The sequence below is a fragment of the Dipodomys merriami genome, unplaced genomic scaffold (genome assembly GCF_024711535.1).
Source record: "Dipodomys merriami isolate MVZ:Mamm:240054 unplaced genomic scaffold, mDipMer1.0.p SCAF_9, whole genome shotgun sequence".
Lineage (NCBI taxonomy): Eukaryota > Metazoa > Chordata > Mammalia > Rodentia > Heteromyidae > Dipodomys > Dipodomys merriami.
The window spans coordinates 23,195,949-23,216,667 of NW_027206512.1; the positions used below are offsets into that span (position 1 = coordinate 23,195,949).

A 20,719-nucleotide genomic window follows, 5' to 3' on the forward strand; every position below is an offset into this window, starting at 1 on the left:
AGTTATACCCTGTATCCTTGAGAACACTGAGTATTTATTATTTCCTAGATACTTTCCTAAGCACATTGAATGGTGACTGTATTACAACATGTGAGGTAATATTTTTATCCCCGTGTTTATAGATAAGGACTGATATAGAAAGTGTTAAAGTGTCACAAATCATTATGATGGCAGGCCTACATACCTAAAATCTGTACCTTAAGGTAGTTTTCTGGCCATAATTTAGATAGTATTTTGTTAGTTATACAAGAGTTAGTATGAAAACTTCTGTTGGGGCTTTGGACTTGACACTTGTAACTTTTTCATGTGATGTGATAAACTATGTGTGGGTATTTGGAGGACAAGGGAGAGGAATTCCTAAGGAAATCTAAGTAAGTGTTGAATAATACCATAATGACCTGATGTAACATTGTTAATTGATTTGGAAGCATCCGCACCAACTGACAGAAATCCTGAAGTCAGAAAGCATGCTGATGTTTAGGTGAAAATTCACATTTCTTCAGCTATATTACGTAGGAGGAGAGAGAGGCATATTTTTTGCTGCTGAGAACTTACCTGTTCAGGTTAAACTTTGAAGGTGCTACTTTTTTTTAAAATTTATTTTTATTGAGAGATTATTAAGTATAGAATACCCTGCTCAAGCCAGACATGTGTGAAGAGGCCCTAAGCCTAAAAAAATAGTTGAAGTCTGAAAAACAGTAGGGAAGCCGACCATAGTTGCTGTTTAAACAGAAAGTCAAAGATTTTTTTTAAAAAAAAATGTACATTGAGTTTTCTTGTCTGAAATGTTTGGGACCAGATATGTTTTGTATGTCACATATTTTATCTTGGATTTTGGAATATTCGCATGTGAATAATGAGGTATTTGGGTAATGAGAACCCAGACTAAATGTATATAGTTAATACGCGTAGCACAAACACAATTTCATACAGAATTGTTAGTGCACCTGCAATTTTAATAGGCCATAGTGGAATTTTCTACTTGTGGTGTCATGTCAGTGATCAAAAAGTTTTAGCTTTTAGAGCAATTTTAGCTTTTGGAGTTTTGCGCCATTGTGGCTTAATCTTTATGTGGAAATAGAATGTTGACTTCTCTAATCTTTCATTTTTTTCCTCAAAGAGAATTTTAATGTGAAACATCTAACAGCAGAGCTTTGGCCTTCATGATTAGTTTTAACATGAATCTTCTAGTCTCAAACAGAATTATACATGAGAGGAAAAAGAATTTTTCCTTTTTTGAGGCAGTGTCTTGCTATGTAGCCCAGACTGGCCTCAAGCTCATGATCCTTCTGCCTCAGCCTCCCAAGTGCTGGAATAAAACATGGGCTCAGCAGGAAAAATTAGTTTAGTAGTAACAAAAGACTGGTATCTCATATATTTATGCGTCAGTTATTTTTTGTGAGTTAGGTCAGTTCTTGAACACATCCTGCTCAGAATATGGTTAATAATACCATCTGCCAAAGACATTGCTTTGTATTACCTTACCTTAAAACCAGTTCCCTGATCTCCAATCTTACATAGTTTAACTGTTTAATAAAACATCCCTATTAGGATTGTGGAGGCCATGTAGGGAACAATCTTGAATCAGATCATTAAAATCTCTTAAGGATTTGATTTTGGATGTTGACATAAATGTGGTCTTGTTGAGCCAGATATATATTTATCATACATGAGTACTAGTTAGTATGAATGTATTATTTTTAGTAAACATAATTATCAAGGCATGGTCCTAGATCTCTTTACTTTGTATAGTGATTCTTCAAGTTAAATTTCTTTTGATGTAACTTGCATGTAAATTATTATTATATGTGTCAGTTAAGATTTTCTTACGTACCTTTCACATATAAACACATCCCTACATACAGAAGAATGTGGTTGTTTTATATAGTTACAAGAATGTTAAATAGGAATTTAACATGAAAGTAGAAGGGGGCTGTTGAAGGGAAGAAAGAGAAGTATTATTGGGGAAGAGGAAGGGAGGGGTGTAGATATGATCAAAGGACAGTATACATATGTGAAAAGTAATGAAACTTGTTAAGTTTATACAAATAATGCACACTATTATTAAAAGTATATTAAGGAAAGAATAGCAATGTTAAAATATGAGAGAATTTTCCAACCCAAAAATATTTAAAAAAAATTTTGTAGACTGACAAATGGAAGATGTGACCTTCTTCTAGAGGAAGTTCAGGTTCTGAGAAGATCTCAAATATATCAAATAAAAACATCTACGTCTTGTCTGCTAAGGTTCCAAATATATTGATAAGTAAAATAAAGACATAGTGAAAAATGAGATATCTTACAGAAGAGACTGGGGTGGAGCCCAAGGCATTTACTTTGAGAGATAAATGACCCCTGTGACTGGGTGCCAGCCAGGTCTCAGGGAGCCTCGGCTGCTGGAAGAGAACACACACTCCCTGTCAGTCTTGTCTCCAGGAAGAAGGATGAAAAGGAACGTGCTCCGCTTTGTGAACCTCTTCCCAGACTTTGCAGCCACACCAATCTCTTTCACCAGTGAAGAGTGAGGCAGGGGGTGGAAGAAAGGCCTGACATCCATGGAGGAAATCTTTTCCTCCCAGGGAACAGCAATAGGCTAACAGTGCGTCAGGTCTGACTTGAGAGGCCTAAATTGTAGAAAGAGGCCAGGATTAAATGTTTTCAAGGTCTTGTTCATTGTTTTCTGGTATACTTTGTCTCTGAATATCCAAAGGGATTGCAGAGTGGGGACTAACTTCCTGCTCAGAGGATGAGGGGCTCCCTGTTTGGCCTCTAGATGGTCTGTTCTAATGATTACATCCATTTCTTGTTCCTGGCATCTTAAGTTGCAGGACCTGAGTACCATACAATGTTTGGCTTATAGGTCAGCAGGAGCTATGAGAAATATGCACAGGTTTTGCAAACAGAATTCTGGTTCTAGGTACATGTCAGCTTGTAGTTTGCCATCATCAGTGACTTGGTGGTGAGATTGCTGTTGATGCTAACTTTAAATACTCCAGGCTCAAATTGCTCGCTCATTCATTCCTTTCATTCATTTATATGTATTCACAAATATTTATTGAGTGATTTCAAATTGTTTTGGGCAGTGAAGAACTACAGTAAAGAGATAAATTTACTGCTGTCAAAGCTGATGTGTAATAATGTGGAAGAAACAATTTGTAGGCTGTCACATGGTGATGAAGATCTGTGGAGAAAGGAAAAGCATCGCAGGGAGTAGAGTGATAAGATGGCTAATGGTGGTCAGAAAAGATTTCAATGAGAGTGATACGTTTAGGTATAAACCTGAAGGGGTTGAGGGGGGAGCTTTGTTGCTGTCTGAGAGGAGAGAAATGGGAACCTTAGGGGAAACGTTCTTGTACAAAAGCCTTATGATGTGGGATTCCCAGTTTCAGGATGTAGGACATTGTGAACTATTTTCTCTTACGGATTGGGAGTGAGGAAAAAACTGACATGATCTGCTACTTTAATCACTGGTTCTCTTTTGAGGATAACCACAGGAGCAAAGAGAATATTCCTGACACATCTCCAAAACTGAGGTGATGTTGGTTTGGCCTAGGATAGTAGTAAATGAGGTGGTGAGGAGTGATCAGAGCCTGGATATATTTTGAATGTGGCACCTGCCAAGTTTGTTTAAAGACTAGGTTTGTGGTATGTGAAGAGTTAAGGATGATTTGGAACCCATTGGGGCTGAATGACTGGAGGCTATGTGGCCACTGATGTGAGAAGGGACAAATCTGGGAGATGGAGAATCTTTTTTTTTTAATTTACGTTTTTCTTATCTTTAGTTGTACAAAGGAGTTACTATTCAACAAATCAGTTTGAGAACAACGAATCTTGATTGATATCATCTCTTTCATCATTCTTTCCCATCCCTCCCAACCTAATCCCTCCCCTCACTTTCCTTGATTTCATAGGGGATGGATTGAACATTGTATGTAGCTGCACTCTCTTCCTCCTCCTCCTTTTCTTCATTCTTCTACCTCCCATATCCCTGACCTCTCTCCCACCTTTCACGTGCCAGTTTCCTGGTATTCATTTTGTTGGACTGTTGAGTTTTTCTAAAGAATTGCACTATTTGAATTATGCACTGCAAATGCCTTACTTTAGTTAATACATTTGTGTATCGTTGCAGACAACCCATGCATGTTTACTTGTACATGTATAAATTGATTTTAGCTTCCACATATGAGAGAAAGCATGTGTCCTTTGTCTTCCTGGGCCTGACTTAACTTCACTTAACATATTTTTCCCCCTCAGGTCCATCCATTTCTTTACAAATGATGTATTTGGAATCTTGACACTACTTTTCAGAATGTTGAGACATGACACACTCAAAGGACTTTGTAGGCACCTGAGTTTATGAGAGAATCCCTCACAGATGAAGTCTGGACTGGAAGTGTATAATTGAGAAAACATTCAGTAATGTGATAGGATGAGCTCTCCAGGCTAGGGAGGGTACATGCAAAGGTATCCATGTACAGCCATAAGAATAAAGAGCTATAAGGAAGAGAGATTGAAAAGGGGGAGGCCAGAGAAGAAAGGGGAGAACTAGAAGAGAATGTATCCAAGAAGCTAAATAAAAGCAGTTCTTCAAAACAGGGAGGAGAAAGAACCTGGGTCAGATGCAATTGACAGGAAGCAGTAAACAGGATCTGGACCATTGCTTAAGCAACAGTGGCTACCAGTGTCTTTACAGTAGTCTGATGGAATGGGTTTAAGAAGGAACAAGAGTGAACTAGGTGCCAGTGGCTTATGCCATTGTAATCCTAACTACTCAGGATGCTGAAATCTGAAGATAGAGAGGTTCAAAACCAGCCCGAGCAGGAAAATCTATGAGATTCTTCAATTAACTACAAAAAGGAAAGCCAGAAATGGAGCTGTGGTTCAGGTGGTAGAACACTAGCTTTGAGCACAAAAGTTCAAAAACATTGCCTGATCTCTGAATTCAAGCCCCAATACCAGCACCAAAAGAAAAGGAAAAAAAAAAGAAGGAAAAAGATTCAAATGATATGAAATACAGACATCCAATATAGTCAGTCTTCTCAAGTATTTACTTAGAAGAGGAATGAAGAATTAGAGCAATTGAGTAATTACTAGATTAGTATCTTAGTCCCTTTTTTTTTGTTTTTATCACAGACTCTTGAAGATTGGGCACTGTATAAAGAGCAGAGATTTGTTGTCCTTACAGTTCTATAGTCTAGGAGGTCCACAGTTGAGAGGCAAGAATCTGATGAGACCCTCTCTTGCTGCATCATCCCTTGGCAAAGGGGCAGAGGGTAGAAGGATAGAGGGGCAGAGGGTAGTAGAGAGACAGAGGGGCAGAGAGTGCAGGTGGAAGGGAAGGGAAGCCGGTGGAACTCACTATTTTATAAGTGATTTACTCCCATGATACTGGCTTTACTCCTGTTGAGAAGACACTTCTTAAGACCCCGTTAACTGGGCCACATCTCAGCACTTGCAATTGGGGATTAAGTCTTTAATACATGAACTTAGGCATCCAGGTTTTTGTTGTTGTTGTTAGGGATGGGATGTACGATGGGCGCTTTTTGGTGAGAGTAATCTAGTAATGTAGACAAACAAAGAAGTGGTTCAGAGGACTCTAGCTACTGTTCTTGGAAAGGATGAGGTGCTAGCAAACCATGCACATGTGGCAGGTTGCTCCTAAGTAAGTTGACACAAAAGCACAAGAGGATGATGTCTGGGGGTTGTGGGAAAATCCCTGCATATTGGAGTAAGGCTTGGGTACTGGATGACCAACAGTGGGGTTTTACAGTGGCTTTACAACTCTCTGTGCTTGTGGAATTAAGGGCTCACAAAAACATGTTGTACCTGTAGCTTTGCCCCCACCTCAGCCACCACAGCTGACAGTTACATAGTTTCTAACTTTAAAATTGAACATGTCATTATTTTAATGAGTATCTAGCTTACATTTAAATTGATAGTAGTGAATGAATACTGAATCCTTCTATATAATCTCATTTAAACCTCATACCAACTCAGTTCCAAGGAAATGGAAACTAATGAAGAACCTGGATCAAGGTGACATGTGACTGAGATTGTTGCTTTCTTCTACAAACCTTAATCATATGCTCTATTGCTTTGTGGAAGTAGTTGGGTCTATAAAATGTATAAACTTGGGATGCAGTAAAAATAACATTGGACATAATTTAGTTTTCTTAGGTGATTGTAATCTGAGATAAAAATGCTTTTTTATAGCTTTTGATAGTTACCTACCCTACCATGTTTCCTACTAAAACTCAAAAGAGTTAGTCTTTTACTGAAATTATTGAAGTGATGCTAAAAAGAAGCACTGGTTGGGTGGCTATAGATAGGTGATAGCTTTGAATTATAGGTCAGATTTTAGGTTAGAAATCAGAAATGAGGTGTTCTATCTCCTGTGAAGTGGGTAGGTACACAAGATACATAGAGTCAAAATGACCAGAACTGAAACTTTGTGTGAGAGACCTTCTAGGGTCATGTTCTCATTTAAAAAATAATTTTTCCAGTACTACCAAACTGTTCTGGTTCTTGTGAGTAGTAGATATGATATTATTCTTAAGTACAAATCTGTCTAGGAGTCTAGGATATAGAGCTTCTGTATGGTAAACACAAGGCTCTGGGTATTTCCTAGAGGGGGGTTAAAGGAGCCTCAGTATATTCTTCCTGAGAGTATTATTCTCCAGGCATCAGCATATTGTCTCGACTATTTTTGTGTGAATTCCCTTTAGAGGACGTAGGAAACGTATACATTGAAAATGAGCACGGATCCCCCCTTGGACTCTTGAAACCATCAAAGGATAGTTGGAGAAAGTTATGAGAGATTATTTTGGTGCAGTCAGAAGCTTAGGGTAGTGTGCCTTAAGTAGTGTGGTGTGGGAGTCAATGGGTAACAGCATAGGCAAAGCAAGGGTTCTGTGGTTACCTATAAATTAAATTAATTCATATTAAAGAAATCCAGGCGACATACCATGTATAAAATCTTGTACTGAATAATACTGAGAGCACCAGGTTGAATGGGGAGAGTCTTGTCCTCAAGGAAGGTTTCCATTCATCCCGTACTGTGTAAACTTTCCTCTTTGATATTTGTGTTCATTCTCTACATTTCTAGATTAAATTTTTGGTCTTGGATTTTCCTTCCCAGACTTTCTTTGTCCATCCTTGTCCTCTTTGTTTCCTTCTCCAAAACCCTGTCTCTTCTCTTTCCCAAGGGTATTTGTAGTTTAGTAAACACAGTGCTCACATTTGGCCTGAGCTGGGGGGGGGGGGGCGTGCCCGGGGGGAGGGAAATGTCCCAACAGTGAGATTCAGTTTAACTTGACTTCTATGTTGTAAAGTTCCAAATGCACATTCACATTTAAATGATATACTGTGCAAAATGACACTACCATTTCTACTGGTATCTGAATGTTATAGATTGTTACCTTTTTCATATTCTCATAACTTTATATATTCTTTATATATGTATATATATAACTTTTCATATTCTCATAGTTAGAACATGGCATAATATAGCAGAATGAATGTGTGGACTTTGGAGAATAGTTTAGATTTTCATTTGTGCTTTACAGTTGTTTGAGTTTGGATGCAGACCTTCCCTGAATCTGTTTCCTCACTTGTGATGTACGATTGTTAGGGTTGCAATGACTGAAAATGTACATATAAATTATGATGCTATAAATTACAGGTTAGACATTATTGCTTATGGTTAAAGCAATGTAAAGCCCCTACTGTGATCTGTATAAATTCTGGGGTTTCTGCAGGGAAAAAAGTGAAGACAATAAAATTTATGTAATAAAACTTTGCTAAAAGTTTGTAGCAGGTATCACTTGTGTCAATACTAAGTTATTTGGGAGTATATTTTGAGTTTAAATAAGCCAGGTATAGTTTATGGAAAAAGTATATTCACATTTTCAAACACATAAGTGAATGTTCACAATGCATTCTGTGACATGATTCAGTAATTTATTTGTTAGCAAACTGAGGTATGGTCTTGTGAGATAGGCATTTTATGCTTAAGTTCTTTATCTTCTGATATCTTGTTGCACAGGATTCTATAAATTCTGTTGTTGTTGTTTTAATCCCACAGATTTACCAATAAAAGGACATAAAGAATATGAGCTGGTGACTCCATTCAGCACAAATGTAGAAGGACATTATGTTTCCCATATTCTTTCTGCAAATCATAAAAAGAGGTCAACGAGGGATGTGTCTTCCAACTCTGAGCAGTTGTTCTTTAACATCACAGCATTTGGAAAAGATTTTCATCTGCGACTAAAGCCTAACACTCAATTAATTGCTCCTGGGGCTGTAGTAGAATGGCACGAGACATCCCCAGTTCCTGGGAATATAACTGGCCACTTACATGATGATCAGCCTGGAAATGCTGCAGAAACAATCTGGAGAACAGAGCCCTTGCAGACCAACTGTGCTTATGTTGGTGACATTGTGGACATTCCAGGAACTTCTGTTGCCATTAGCAACTGTGATGGTCTGGTAAGACTCATTTCTTATTGTGTGTGTGTGTGTGTGTGTGTGTGTGTGTGTGTGTGTGTTCAGGTGTGTGTTCAAGTATAAGGTATCTTTAGCATGATTTGGAAGGTAGAGGTGTAAAGGAAACTTCATTGTTATATTTTCAGTTGGGAAAAAAGTACTGAAAACCTTTTTGTGCTGTCGGAACTGTGTGCTTTGGCTTAACTTGAGACATGAAAACAAGATTATTCCAAGAAACAAGAGACAACTATTTTAGCATTTTTATGTTTTCCCTTGTGTTCTATTGGGGGAATTTTTATTTCCTTATTTCTTTTAAAGTTTGCTAAAAACTTTCTAAAGAAACATAGATCCCTCCAAAAGGTCTCTACTTTATTTCTTATGTGGAAAATTTTGGATATCTCCTTAAAGAAAGTATTTTGAAAGCATTCTTTAGCTTTCTCGGAATGCCAGAGTGGGAAATAAGCAGATCGTTGGCCAGAATTTGGCCAAGTAGCATTATTTTATGAACATGAGATGTACTTTTTTCCCTGTGTGGTGGCTTTGATTGTTATTTTTTCCTTAAAATACCAATATATTGCTTTTCAGTTTTTTACTTGAGGCTTATAGTAGCCAACCCTTCTTTATGTACTCTGCAGATGTGAAATATTTTTGTTTTGTGTGTTTAGATGTTGCTTGAACATTGTCAGTGTTTCTGCCTCTTCCATTCATAGCTGACTTCAAGTCTGTTCAAAAAGAGTAACCAGTTATTCTTTTGTGGTCGTCAGGTTGCTGTTTCTTGGGTGTTGAGCTATTATTTTTGTTTTGTCACTGCTTCTGTAAGTTCTCAAAATATCATTTATATTTCTTATTGTAATTATTATATTTTATCTGGTACTTTGCTTATAACTTTAATATTCTTCCTTTGTTCCTGTAAACATACTGTTAGAAATATAAGCCCAGCCCAATGGAGTTTGCTGTATGTGTAACCAAAGGCTGGTTAGTTCATTATACTTTTAACTTTTTGCTGTCAAGTCTCCTTATTATACAGAAAAATAGATATATGTTAACTAAAGTCATTAAAGAAACAAAGGAAATGCTGTCTAGAAGAGCAGACTAAAGAAATGTAGATTGAAATATTATGGAGAGAGCTTTGATTGAATTTTAAGATATAAAATGAAAGGAATGATAAAATGGCACTATTCTATAACACTTTTAAGTAAAATATCTTGAGTACAGTCTTAAACATTACTTTTAATTTTTGTGGTATCAAAAATTATACACTGTTTTAGTTAAGTTGAAATGGTATATTGATTAGAAAAATTATACTTCAGGTAAGAGAAAAGGGCAAAAATGATTTTGATGGTGTATCACAATTATTTTCATATGTAACTTTTTCCATATAGTAATCAGTGTTTTTCTTTCTGCACATATCAGATTAAATCTAGGGCAATAACTAATCATAAGGAAAACAAAGTATGAGTAAAATGTGAATGAGCATTATTTTCTCATTTTTAAAATATCATAGCTAATTGTGTATATCAGCATAATGTAATGCTGTTCGTATACAAAATTCATATACTTCAAGTATTCACAGTTCAATTAATTAAAAATATTTTTTAGGAAGCCAGTTTTGGGCTTACTATTCCAGGCAACTTGAAAAAATTTGAAAAAAAAATCATGATCACATCCTTTTGGAGGTCAAAGATTTTTTTTTTTGCCAAAGAAGTGTCTAAAGTATCTGAAAAAGCATTTCTTTCATATATAAAGTATTTATGTAAGTAAATATTTGCATACTTCATATATGCATATGACTTGTTTACCTTAAGTTGTAAAGGGAAGTATATCCTGGAGAGATTTTGTGAATGAGATGGTTTCTAAGCAGAAAATACATGTTGAGTTTTGGCCTAGACCTTGAACATGACCCCAGAAAAGAGCCTCATCTCTGTATCTCTCTTCATTTGGCAGTTCTGACTGTGCTCAAATGAATACTTTTTTTGGGGGGGGGTCCCGTCATGGGGCCTGAACTCTGGGCCTGGGCACTGTCCCTCAGCTCTTCAGCTCAAGGCTAGCACTCTAACACTTGAGTCATAGCGCCACTTCTGGGTTTTTTCTTTTTTGCTTATGTGGTGCTGAGGAATCGAACCCAGGGTCTCAGGCATGCATGCAAGGCAAGCGCTCTACCACTGAGCCAACTTCCCAGCCCAAATGAATACATTTTTAAAGAGGGTATACTTCCCAGCAGTTGTGCCAGGAACAAGAAAGCAAGAAAGGAAAAAAGATTGGACTTCATTCAGTAGTGGTTGTTTCATTCAGCTGAAGGTCAATTCTTCAAACTGTATAACTGCATTGGTCAGGATAAGCCCTCAGAGATAATGTAGGAAATCCAACTGACGAGGATTTGAACAAATTCGGCTGATTAAGTGGATGCCTGTACTCTTTGTGTCTTTCATCTCACTGTATATGAATTTATATTTGAACTTCTTGACCTTAGGGAGGGAAGCTAACAGATGCTTTAGGACCAACTTTCTGGGATATAAGGCCACTGCTGTAGAGGATTATGGGATTCTAATCAAATCCAAGTTGTCCTTTGTAGAAAGTCTGGCTCTTTTCTCTAAAAATACCAATGGGAAATTGCAGGTAAGCCTCCTGATATGGAAGAGAATACTATTTAGCTCTGTGAGGGTAGAAGATTTAATCCCTTGATTAGGTTAATTTTAGAAGGTTGCAAGGAAGAGCTTACTGATAAGATTTTATTCAGGTAACATTTTATTCAGCTAATCTTTGAAGCTTTTGCACATAGGATCCATCATTCTCTTAACTGTGATGGAAAGAGTCATAGCTAAGCATTTCCATGAATGAAAATCCTTAACCTTTTTCTCTTTGTCAGATGCCATGTGAATTTAGAAGAATGCACACAGGAGGCAGAATTAATTTGTAGTAACCAAACTGCAGTTAACTTAATTCATAATAAACTACAGTGCTGCTCAAGAAGTGCGTGTTATTAGGTATCTGCCTATATAAATACAGTGAAACAAAGGTGAACCTTTTGTAGTAATTTGACAGCTGTTGCGTGTCTTTTGGGTCTAATATTAAGTTTAAAAATTAGGCTGGTACTTTGTGGGTTTTTTTTGCATTATTTGTCTAGCAATAGGTTTTGTTGTATTTTATGACAATATTGATCTGAAGCTGGGGAGTAAAGAAATTGTTTTTCTCCTTTGGCTAGATAGCAAACAATGTTACTTAGCTGATTTTGCCCACTCTGGACATGGGAAGAAAATATGGCTGAAACCATCAGATTCAGCCTGTTATTCCAGATGGCTATGAAACAATGAAAGGAAAAGCCCTAAATACGGACTCCATTTAAGAGGTCACATCTTGAGTGACATAGGCAGAGCCAAGGTATCGAATGTGATCTTTGCATAAACAGGCCTGACACCTGAAGTGTCTGAAATCCACAGAATTAATGGAGATTCTTCTGAGCATGACCCAGTACACTATCTGCTCCTATCTAACATTGACTCTTTTTTTGGCTTTGCCAGGATTGATAGGAAGGATTAATAATTCAGCACAAATTACAGCTGTATTCTTTCTCTAGACCATCCTACTTATTATGAAGAATCATTGACTTGTTCACTTAACCCAGTTTCTCCATGCTTTCTGACAGCATTCAAACTAGAGCAGAGTTCTGCTTTCCTAGGTCATTTTTTCCCCTCAAATGATCCGATCACCCAAGCATGAATTTTCTTAAGCATTCTTTCCAACAGTTTCTTACTAACATCATTGACCTAGCCATTGACCCTGTTAACCTCTCTGCTTCTCATCTCTGAAATGAAAGCCCGGTGGTGGGGTATCATGGTAGGGAAGGTAATTTCACATTTTCAGGGGTGAAGAACACAGTGATGGTTGAGTATCCCAGCTGAAAATTTTATATTTCTTCTACAGAGGCTTGCCCTTTGATTTGTAACACCATTCAATCACTCCTGTGAGTAGTTTACAGCTCACCGTCTTATTTTGTGGTCTATAAATTTACCAAAATACAGGGTTGTTGGGATTCTAGGCTTTAGGTCTTAAATTTTATAATAAAAAGAAGTTGAATTTTTCTTGACCTACTAAAGCACCATTGCCTTGTTAATATTCCTGGATGGCCATGAGTGGACACTGGTTGAAGACCAACCGGTTAATTGTTCTCCTGGGTTATGCCAGGTCAGAGATTTCCTTCTTGGGCTTATTTTCCAGAATGAGAATTTATCTAGGTCTTAGGTTTTCAACATTTGTAATTCTTCATTTAAATGAAATGACTAGGGCTTATCCAATGAAGTAATATGTAAAATGGAAAAATATGGGGAACGTCTGGTTAAAACAGAAGGGAGAAATAATCTTCCTCCTGCTTCTCCATCCTCCTTTCGTGTCCTCGCTCAGACCATTGTTTGGCTACCCAAGGCTTTTAGCAGGAAGGAATCTTTTCTAGTAGGACAGGGTCCTTGAAAGTTAGGGTTAACAATTTAGTAATCATAATTTAATCTCTTTTCTACAATATGTGATAGTTACATCTGGTTAATATCAGAAGCATTTTATCTTTGTTAGACTTACTGACTTTTAGCTAAAATAGTCCTGCTTTTTTTTTTTCTTAAAACTTGTGCTTTGAGATTTGGTCCATTCCAAAATAGTGTTCTTGCTATACCTTTCTCAGTAAATCTAACTTCAGAAGCTTTGTTTCAACAAGTATTGCCAAGTACATGTGACTGAGGACATTTGACTAGTGACTGTAATAGATTCAGTTCAGTCTGATAAATGAAATGGTTAGTATGAAAACTAGGTGTAAACTTGTAGTCATTTGTAGTGTATTTAGAGAAGAAGGACTTTGAAGTGCTGAACTTTAAGTTGTTGACAATAGAACGTTAGAACATTCTGAGATGAATCTGATCCCTTCAGGTCTATGGCCTCCCACATTTTCCTTCCATGGGAGACATCTCGTCCATGGAGGGGGTTGTATATTTATTGACAGGATAGAGGGGGATGGATCTCTTGTCTTCCTAGTTTACATTCTGATTTGAAAGAGCTCAGAGGCTCTAAGGAACAAAGGACTGAAATCATATCTTACCTCTAGCTTATATACCTGGCTAGGTTAGCAAGGTAGAATTAAGTAGGCACTTAATTTGCAGAGTTTGAAAGTTCAAGAAGGAAAAAGATAGTGACTTCTTAACTAATGAAGAGCTTGAACTCTCTGGTTTAATTAATCTGCAGGAAGCTGTCCTGTGATGTCATTGTTCTTTTCCTAACATTTGTTGGGGCAGTGGCTCTTTGGAGCTGACAATATTTACTACATTTTGTGTGCTTGCCTATGACATGCCTGAGTGGTCATATACATCATCCACTCTACTTCTTTGATAAGCAGCTGGTTTATGACAATTCAGAGTGAGGAGGGAGGGTTCGGTGTAATTTTTTCTATCATTTTTAAATATTTCATGAATTTGCATATGCCCAGAATCCTTCCTAGGTCAAGACTTTCTCATTTTTGTTATATTCCTCCATTTTTGATTTAGTATCTAAGGATAAAGTAAGAATAAACTAGGAACTGGAAAGAGAAAATTGTTTTCAGATTCCTAAAATTATTTTTTAGTCATTATTTTGTAGTTAATCAGAATTCATATTAATCTATGAGCACATAAATTTTCAGTATTCGTATTTTATTTGTATTTATTGTTTATCTTCTCTAAACTTTGGCATAGTATAGCATCAAAATTAAAAGTTAAAAGATGGTTAACAATTGAAATGGGAATATAGACATAAATATGATATAAATTTCTCTTTGGATAGACTTGGAGAAACAAAATAAAAAGGGCCTTGGAATTATTTTTATTATTGGCCTGGGAAGTAATGTTTTCTGTTCTTCTCAGTGCTATGAAAGCTATGATGTCATTGATAACTAAGAGATTTATAAAGGTATTAAAATATTTCAATAACTACGAAAATTGTGATATTTTAAGTATCTTCTGGGTAAATTATAATAGAAACAAATGATAGTGAAGTGCATTTGTGTATAGGTGGTGCAGGTGGTTTTTGATTTGTTTTTTTTTTTTTGTTTTGCCTGTCCTGGAGCTTGAACTCAAGGCCTTGTTGCTGCTGTCCCTGAGCCATTTTGTGCTCAAGGATCACATGCTACCACTTGAGCCACAGTGCCATGTCTAGATATCTTTCTTTCTTTTTTCCCCCCTGAGGAATCCAACCCAGGGCTTCGTGCATGTTAGACAAGCACTCTACCACTAAGCCATACTCCCAGCCCCCATGTCACCATTGTTATAAAGTGAACTCAGCCTCCAGATTCTGAACTACAAGCTTGGTTTTATTTAAGTTAGCAATCTTTGATTCCAGCAATCCTGATCCAAGTTAATAAAGCATTGAAGGGGTAACAGTGTTGAAATATACTCATTACTTTACTTTTGTAACTGTAATCTCCCCTGTTCATCACCTTGACAATAAATAAATATATTTAAGAAAATAAAGCATTTTGAATTACTACTATAGACAAGGCACTGTACTGCTTATGGCTCTGGTGAATACCAAGGTAGAGTAGGCATATCTTTGTCTTCAAAGAATACTAGAAATAATATATGGAAAAGCATAACCATCATTATAGCACTTGATATTTTAAATGCTGTAAGCTTATTCCAATAGGTGAACTTCGAGAGTGTGGATGATAGGAGATTACTTCTGCTGGAAGTAGAGGAGAAGACTGCATGGAAGAAGCAATATTCGTGATACTAGAGAACAGAGAAGATAAGCATGTACATTAAAGTAATCTAGGATGGTGGCCTGTGAGAAAGATGGGAGAGTTCTGTGGCCCGACTGGGGAAAAGTATGGGGAAAGTTGATTTCATTAAGATTTATGTAACAAATACATAGGGGAGCCAAAGTTGCCTCCGTCCACATTCACCTGCACATATGACACAATGGGAAGGAAGAGAAAGGGAAAGGATGGTATGTCAGAGGACAGGCAAGACTGAACTGGTAAATGTGAGAGATGAGCATTGCTTAGAATGAACACAGGTCAAGGATTATTGTTCCTTAGTTTTGTTCCTTCATAGACTTTTTTTTCTCTAAAGTTTAGGAAAGTGTTTATGGGAGTTATTTTTCTTTCCCCTAAAATTTTATCTGAGAGAGTTATGAAATTTGCTTTTGGAAAATCTGAATTCATTTTTCCATCATCTAAGTTCCTTAAACTTTCAAGTTTGATGAGCTAAGCACTCCTATTTAGGAAACTCTATTACTGTCATTTCTCCCAGTTGGCATGCTTTCCTCATTTTCACTGTATTTATCCAGAAACATATTTCTGCTTTCCATTCTCCAAGACGTGTTTCTAATGTCTTTTAGTGAATTTGCTGTTCACTTTTACATAAAATGTAGAACATAATATATAACATAATTTGGTCAATATAACTTAGACCTCAGGAACAACAAAAATAACAATAAATGTGATAGTAAATCATATTCTATGTTATTTCTATTAACTCTTATATAGTTTTAAAGGTGCATATATGTAGAAATATATATACACATGTGTTTGTATACATACACACATATACTTTTTTATATATAGAAAAATGGAAAAGAGAAACCATCCTTTATAGTCAAAAGAAATGTAAACAAATGTGAAGATGTAGTATTAATTTTACTATATAAATTAACTGTACTAATAATATGCTGCTGTAATAATTTCTTAGCTACCTTCCATGGATACTGCAATGAACTCAAATTTTGCCAATATCTGCACACAACTCAGAAATGACAGTGTTCTCCCTATGAGCCATTTGTTTCTCTAATAAGTTGCAAATCATAGCAAAAGTGATCTCTCAAAGTTTTGTATATTTTTCAGTATACTTAATGTTTGTGTCATGCAAAATAATATTTCAGTTGACTATGCTATTGGCCAGTTTCCAGTCAATGTTGTATGAAAATTTTTGTTTTCTTCCCCTTTTCCTCTCTTATCTCCATCTTTTGGTAGTACTGGGGATCAAATGCAGGGATACCATGAATACTAAGGATGTGTTCTCCATTGAACTACCTCTCCTGACCCCAATCCTTAACCATAAGAATGTCCAACTGTATAGAGTCAGCATCTCTAACTTTCACAGCCCAGTGCCTGTGGCTCATGCCTGTAATCCTAGCTACTCAAGAGGCTGAGATCTAAGATCGTGGTTCAAACCAGCCCAGGTAGGAAAGTCCGTGAGACTCTTATCTCCATTTTTTCCATTCATCCCTCTCTTTCCATTAGTGTCTTTAATTGTCTAGTAAACAAAAGTATTCTATACCATATTTACAATAATGCTAATTTTTTGTCATTATGCATTGTATTAGCTTTTACTGAAATTTCTATTCATGTAGTTTCAAGTTACTGGTTAATAGCTTTTAATTTTGACTTCTTGGATTATTTTAAACATTTCTTGATGGGAAGGTTTAATAACAAATTCCCTCAGCTTTTGTTTATCTAGGAATATCTTAATTTTGACCTTAAAGGGGAATTTTACTCGAAATAGGATCAATTATTGATAGGTTAAAAATTATTACTTTTTAAACATCTTGAATATCTGTCTACTGCCCTTTACTTTCAGATTTCTTATGAAGAATCTGTTAATAATCTTATTAAGCATCCCTTGTAAAGTTATTTCTCTCTTGAGGCTTCAACATTTTTCCCTTGCCTCTGTCTTCTGATAGTTTTATTATAACTTTTGGCAGAAGTCTCTTTCAACTCACTGTACTTAGGGGTTAATTGAGCTTCCTGAATATGAGCATTTATATTTTTCTTCAAATTCAAAAATGTTTGACCACTATATTGTCACGTAATCTCTCTATTCTGTTCTTTCTTTCTTTCCCTTTTGGAGTTCCCATAATGTGTATCTTGGTTTATTTGGTAGTGTTGTGTAGGTGCCTTAGAACTTGGTAGTGTTCTATAGGTGTCTTAGGCATGATTTTGCTTCAGTTTTTAATCTGTTCCTCAGGAAAGATAATTTCCATGATCTTGTCTTTAAGTTCACTGATTTTTTTTCTGACTGCCCAATCTGCTCTTGAAGCTCTCGTGAATTTTCATTTCCCGTGTTGTCTTTTTCAGCTCCCCCATGAAATACTGGCATGCTCTCCACTTTAATTAGTCTCAGAGAATTTTTATTTTAGAAAATTCTGACATTAGATGGTGTATTGGTTGCGTCTTCCCAACTTTTTTGTTTTTAGGTGGTAATGGTTAATGCACTACCTTACATCTGTTTTTAATCTATTCTAGATTTTTTTAAATGAAAAGAGCACTGAACAAGGGGCATTCATTCTTGACTTGCCTGAGTTTAATCGTGTGAGTTTAGCTCGAGATGCTGGGAGATGCATTTTTGAACTTGAATGTCATTAGCAAAGTTGACTTTGTCCTGCTTGAATGAGTTTTTGATTGTCTGAAAAGTCTTTCCAATTCCAATTAAAAGGTAGTATATTTCTGGAAGGTCTACCTTTATCTGGTGATGTCTTTAACAACAAAGGATATTTACAGGTTGAGACTATTGCTCTGTTACATATTGAGGGGAACAGAAGAGCACTTTCTTACTAGGTGCAAGTGAAGTATGGGAGAAAATGAAGAACAGCACATCATGAGAGAAGTTGCAAAGGTTAGCAATCCAAATACAGTGGGAAACATTTTATTTAGCACTATCTGTGAAACATGATGCTTTTAGCATAGTGATTGGAATCTTAGGGTAATACCTCCTTTGGATATGCAGGATATTTGATCTTACTTAGAGTGTGCCAGTATTTCATGCTTTCCTGACTAGCTTCATATACTCCTTCATTTTGCATACCTGGCTCTGCGGATAGTATTAACTGACTGCCAGGACAAGAAAGCAGACCAAACATAGTGATGTGGGTCCAGATAAAATTGAGTCACCATGAGACTTAGTGTCTCTATTTAGTCAGCTGTACTTCATTGCTACCTTTGGCTTCAACTGTGTACCACATCTGGATGAGCATATAAAATGGGGAAAGGACTCAGCTTATATTGGTTCTAGACCTTAACCATTGATCTAAGATTATATATGCTTTGCTTAGAAAACGAACTAGACAAGTGTACAGCTATGAGAAAACTTTGGATTGGATCAGTATTCATAGCACCCTGTTGTTTTCACATACTTAAGAAGTATAAGTTACACCAGTGATTTTTTTTTTTTTACTGGTTGGGCCTTATGTTTTGAAATATTTTGCAAACCAGACAAACTATTAAAATGAATTATTTTCCTTTCCTATAATCATTTTTAAAACATAAAACTACTGGTCAGAATTCCTAAGGAGTACAGGTAACTTGGTTACTTTCCACCCATGCCCTGGATAGCTGATCACCTTTTCTGATAAAATAGTTAAATCATTCATAGGCCTGTACCATTTTGTTCAGCTTATGAAACACATTCATCATCACATCTTCATGACTGACTCTTCTATCCCTGTAGGCTTAGAGACCTACTGTTAGGAAAGTGATAACTTAGATTTCTGATGACTGATACTCTATGACTCCTATCACTTAGTTCCAGTTCTAATTAACCCTAATGCACAGTGCATTTCTGGCCAAAGAAGAGATATAACTCACTAATCATGCTCTGACTGTGATTAGTGAGTGTTTATATTTCCAAATGTTGCAATATGGTTACTTTCTAGTAACACTTTATCTGCTTCTTTAAAAAATTAGTTTTTTTTAAAAAATTAACTAAATATAAATTAGTCTTGTATTTTCTGAAGGCTCCAAAGAATTCAATGATATTTCAGTTGGGAGGGTTTTTTTTTTAATCTTGCTGCTCAATGAGATGCAGAAATAATAATTTTAAAGATCTGTATGTTTGTATAAAATATTGAGGACAGAAGGAACTATCTCTCAGTGGGTTCTTGGGGAAGTGCCCATTACTTTTGGATAGGAATGCATGCCACCTGTATCCATGTGGCTTTTTCCTGTGGGAGTTTCTCATCTGTATTTAAGGAAAAAATGACATAGCCCACAGTCATTGTTTCCTTCAGGGAGGGTCAGTGGGCATCAGGATCATCTGGAGGGCTAGATAAAACCCAGATGCGTAGGAATCATCTTAGAGTTTGATCTAATAAGTCTGCAGAGGAACCTGAAAGTTTGCATTTCTCACACTTCTTCAGTTATGCCAGCCACGGTAACTCAAGTGCTTCTAGTTTGTGTGCAGTGATACTGGATACTGGCTTTTCCCAGATGAGCTGCTTTCTCTGCTAAGGAATTCAGTTTTTTTTTTGTCTGTAATACTGTCTTGGCCCTTAACCATTGCTCAGTCATAATCCTAGCCAGCTTGACTCAGCACCTGTCAGTCTTAGACTAGATTAACTACAAACAACTACAACTTCTCTGTCTCTTGCCTGGAAGCTATGTATGTATTCTTTGGTAGCACCCAGCAGTGCTATATCTCCAGGCCATGGCTGTGTTCTGGCAGAGTACTGAAAGTTGGTGAACTCGAACAAACCACTTACCATGTCTGATCCTTTTCCTCATTTGACTTAGGTAGGGATTTCCAGGTGGAATTTCGAAGTGGATATTTGTGTTATGTTTTAGTGGCCATTGGCTACAAAGAAATGCTTGTGAGTTTCTAAAGCCATTTGCTTCTGACTGGCAGAATTGTGCCATAGGCAACTCTGAGATTGTTAAATGCCCTGTGCTTTTTATCCCCACATTAAAAAAAATTAGGATCAGTAAATCGTGCAGGGGGTTCATTTTGGCATGTCAATATATTCATACAATATACCTTGATCAGACTCACCTCCTCTTACTCTCCCTCAGCCCTTCTCTCTCCCAAACCAATCTTGACCAGCTTCATTGTTCCATTTTTGCAGAGGTACATGAAGTATTTTGACAAAATCTCCTCTTTCCTCCTTTCCAATTGTTTTCCCACTCCCATTAGTACTCACATCCCAGACAAGACCTGCTTTACAATCCAATCATTCAATTTTGTAGTGTATGCTAATTGTCAAGAAGTTTCTGTCTGAACTTCACACATTTATAGATAGCACTTTAATCATCTTGACCTGCTCCCTGCCTCTCCCTTCCTCATTCTCACTATTTTTGATTACTCACCAGCTTTCAGTGACTTTCCTCTTGCTATCTTCATTCACAGATGCACTGTGCTTGATATTTATTATTCACCATCAAACATTCTCTTTTCCTACCAGGCCTAAACCCCTAAGACAATCCTACAGTTACAAACATTGTATATGTATGTGT

At 36.6% G+C, this 20,719-nt stretch overlaps 1 protein-coding gene across 2 annotated transcripts in view; it reads left to right on the top strand.

Annotated features, from left to right (window-relative positions):
* Adamts3 (ADAM metallopeptidase with thrombospondin type 1 motif 3) overlaps nucleotides 1-20,719 on the top strand; it is a 204,270-nt gene that overhangs the window by 15,332 nt on the left and 168,219 nt on the right. For both annotated transcript variants that reach the window (XM_070012305.1, XM_070012306.1), the window contains exon 3: nucleotides 8,084-8,490. In XM_070012305.1, the coding sequence (XP_069868406.1) occupies nucleotides 8,084-8,490 (407 nt within the window). The remainder of the gene's footprint in view (nucleotides 1-8,083; nucleotides 8,491-20,719) is intronic.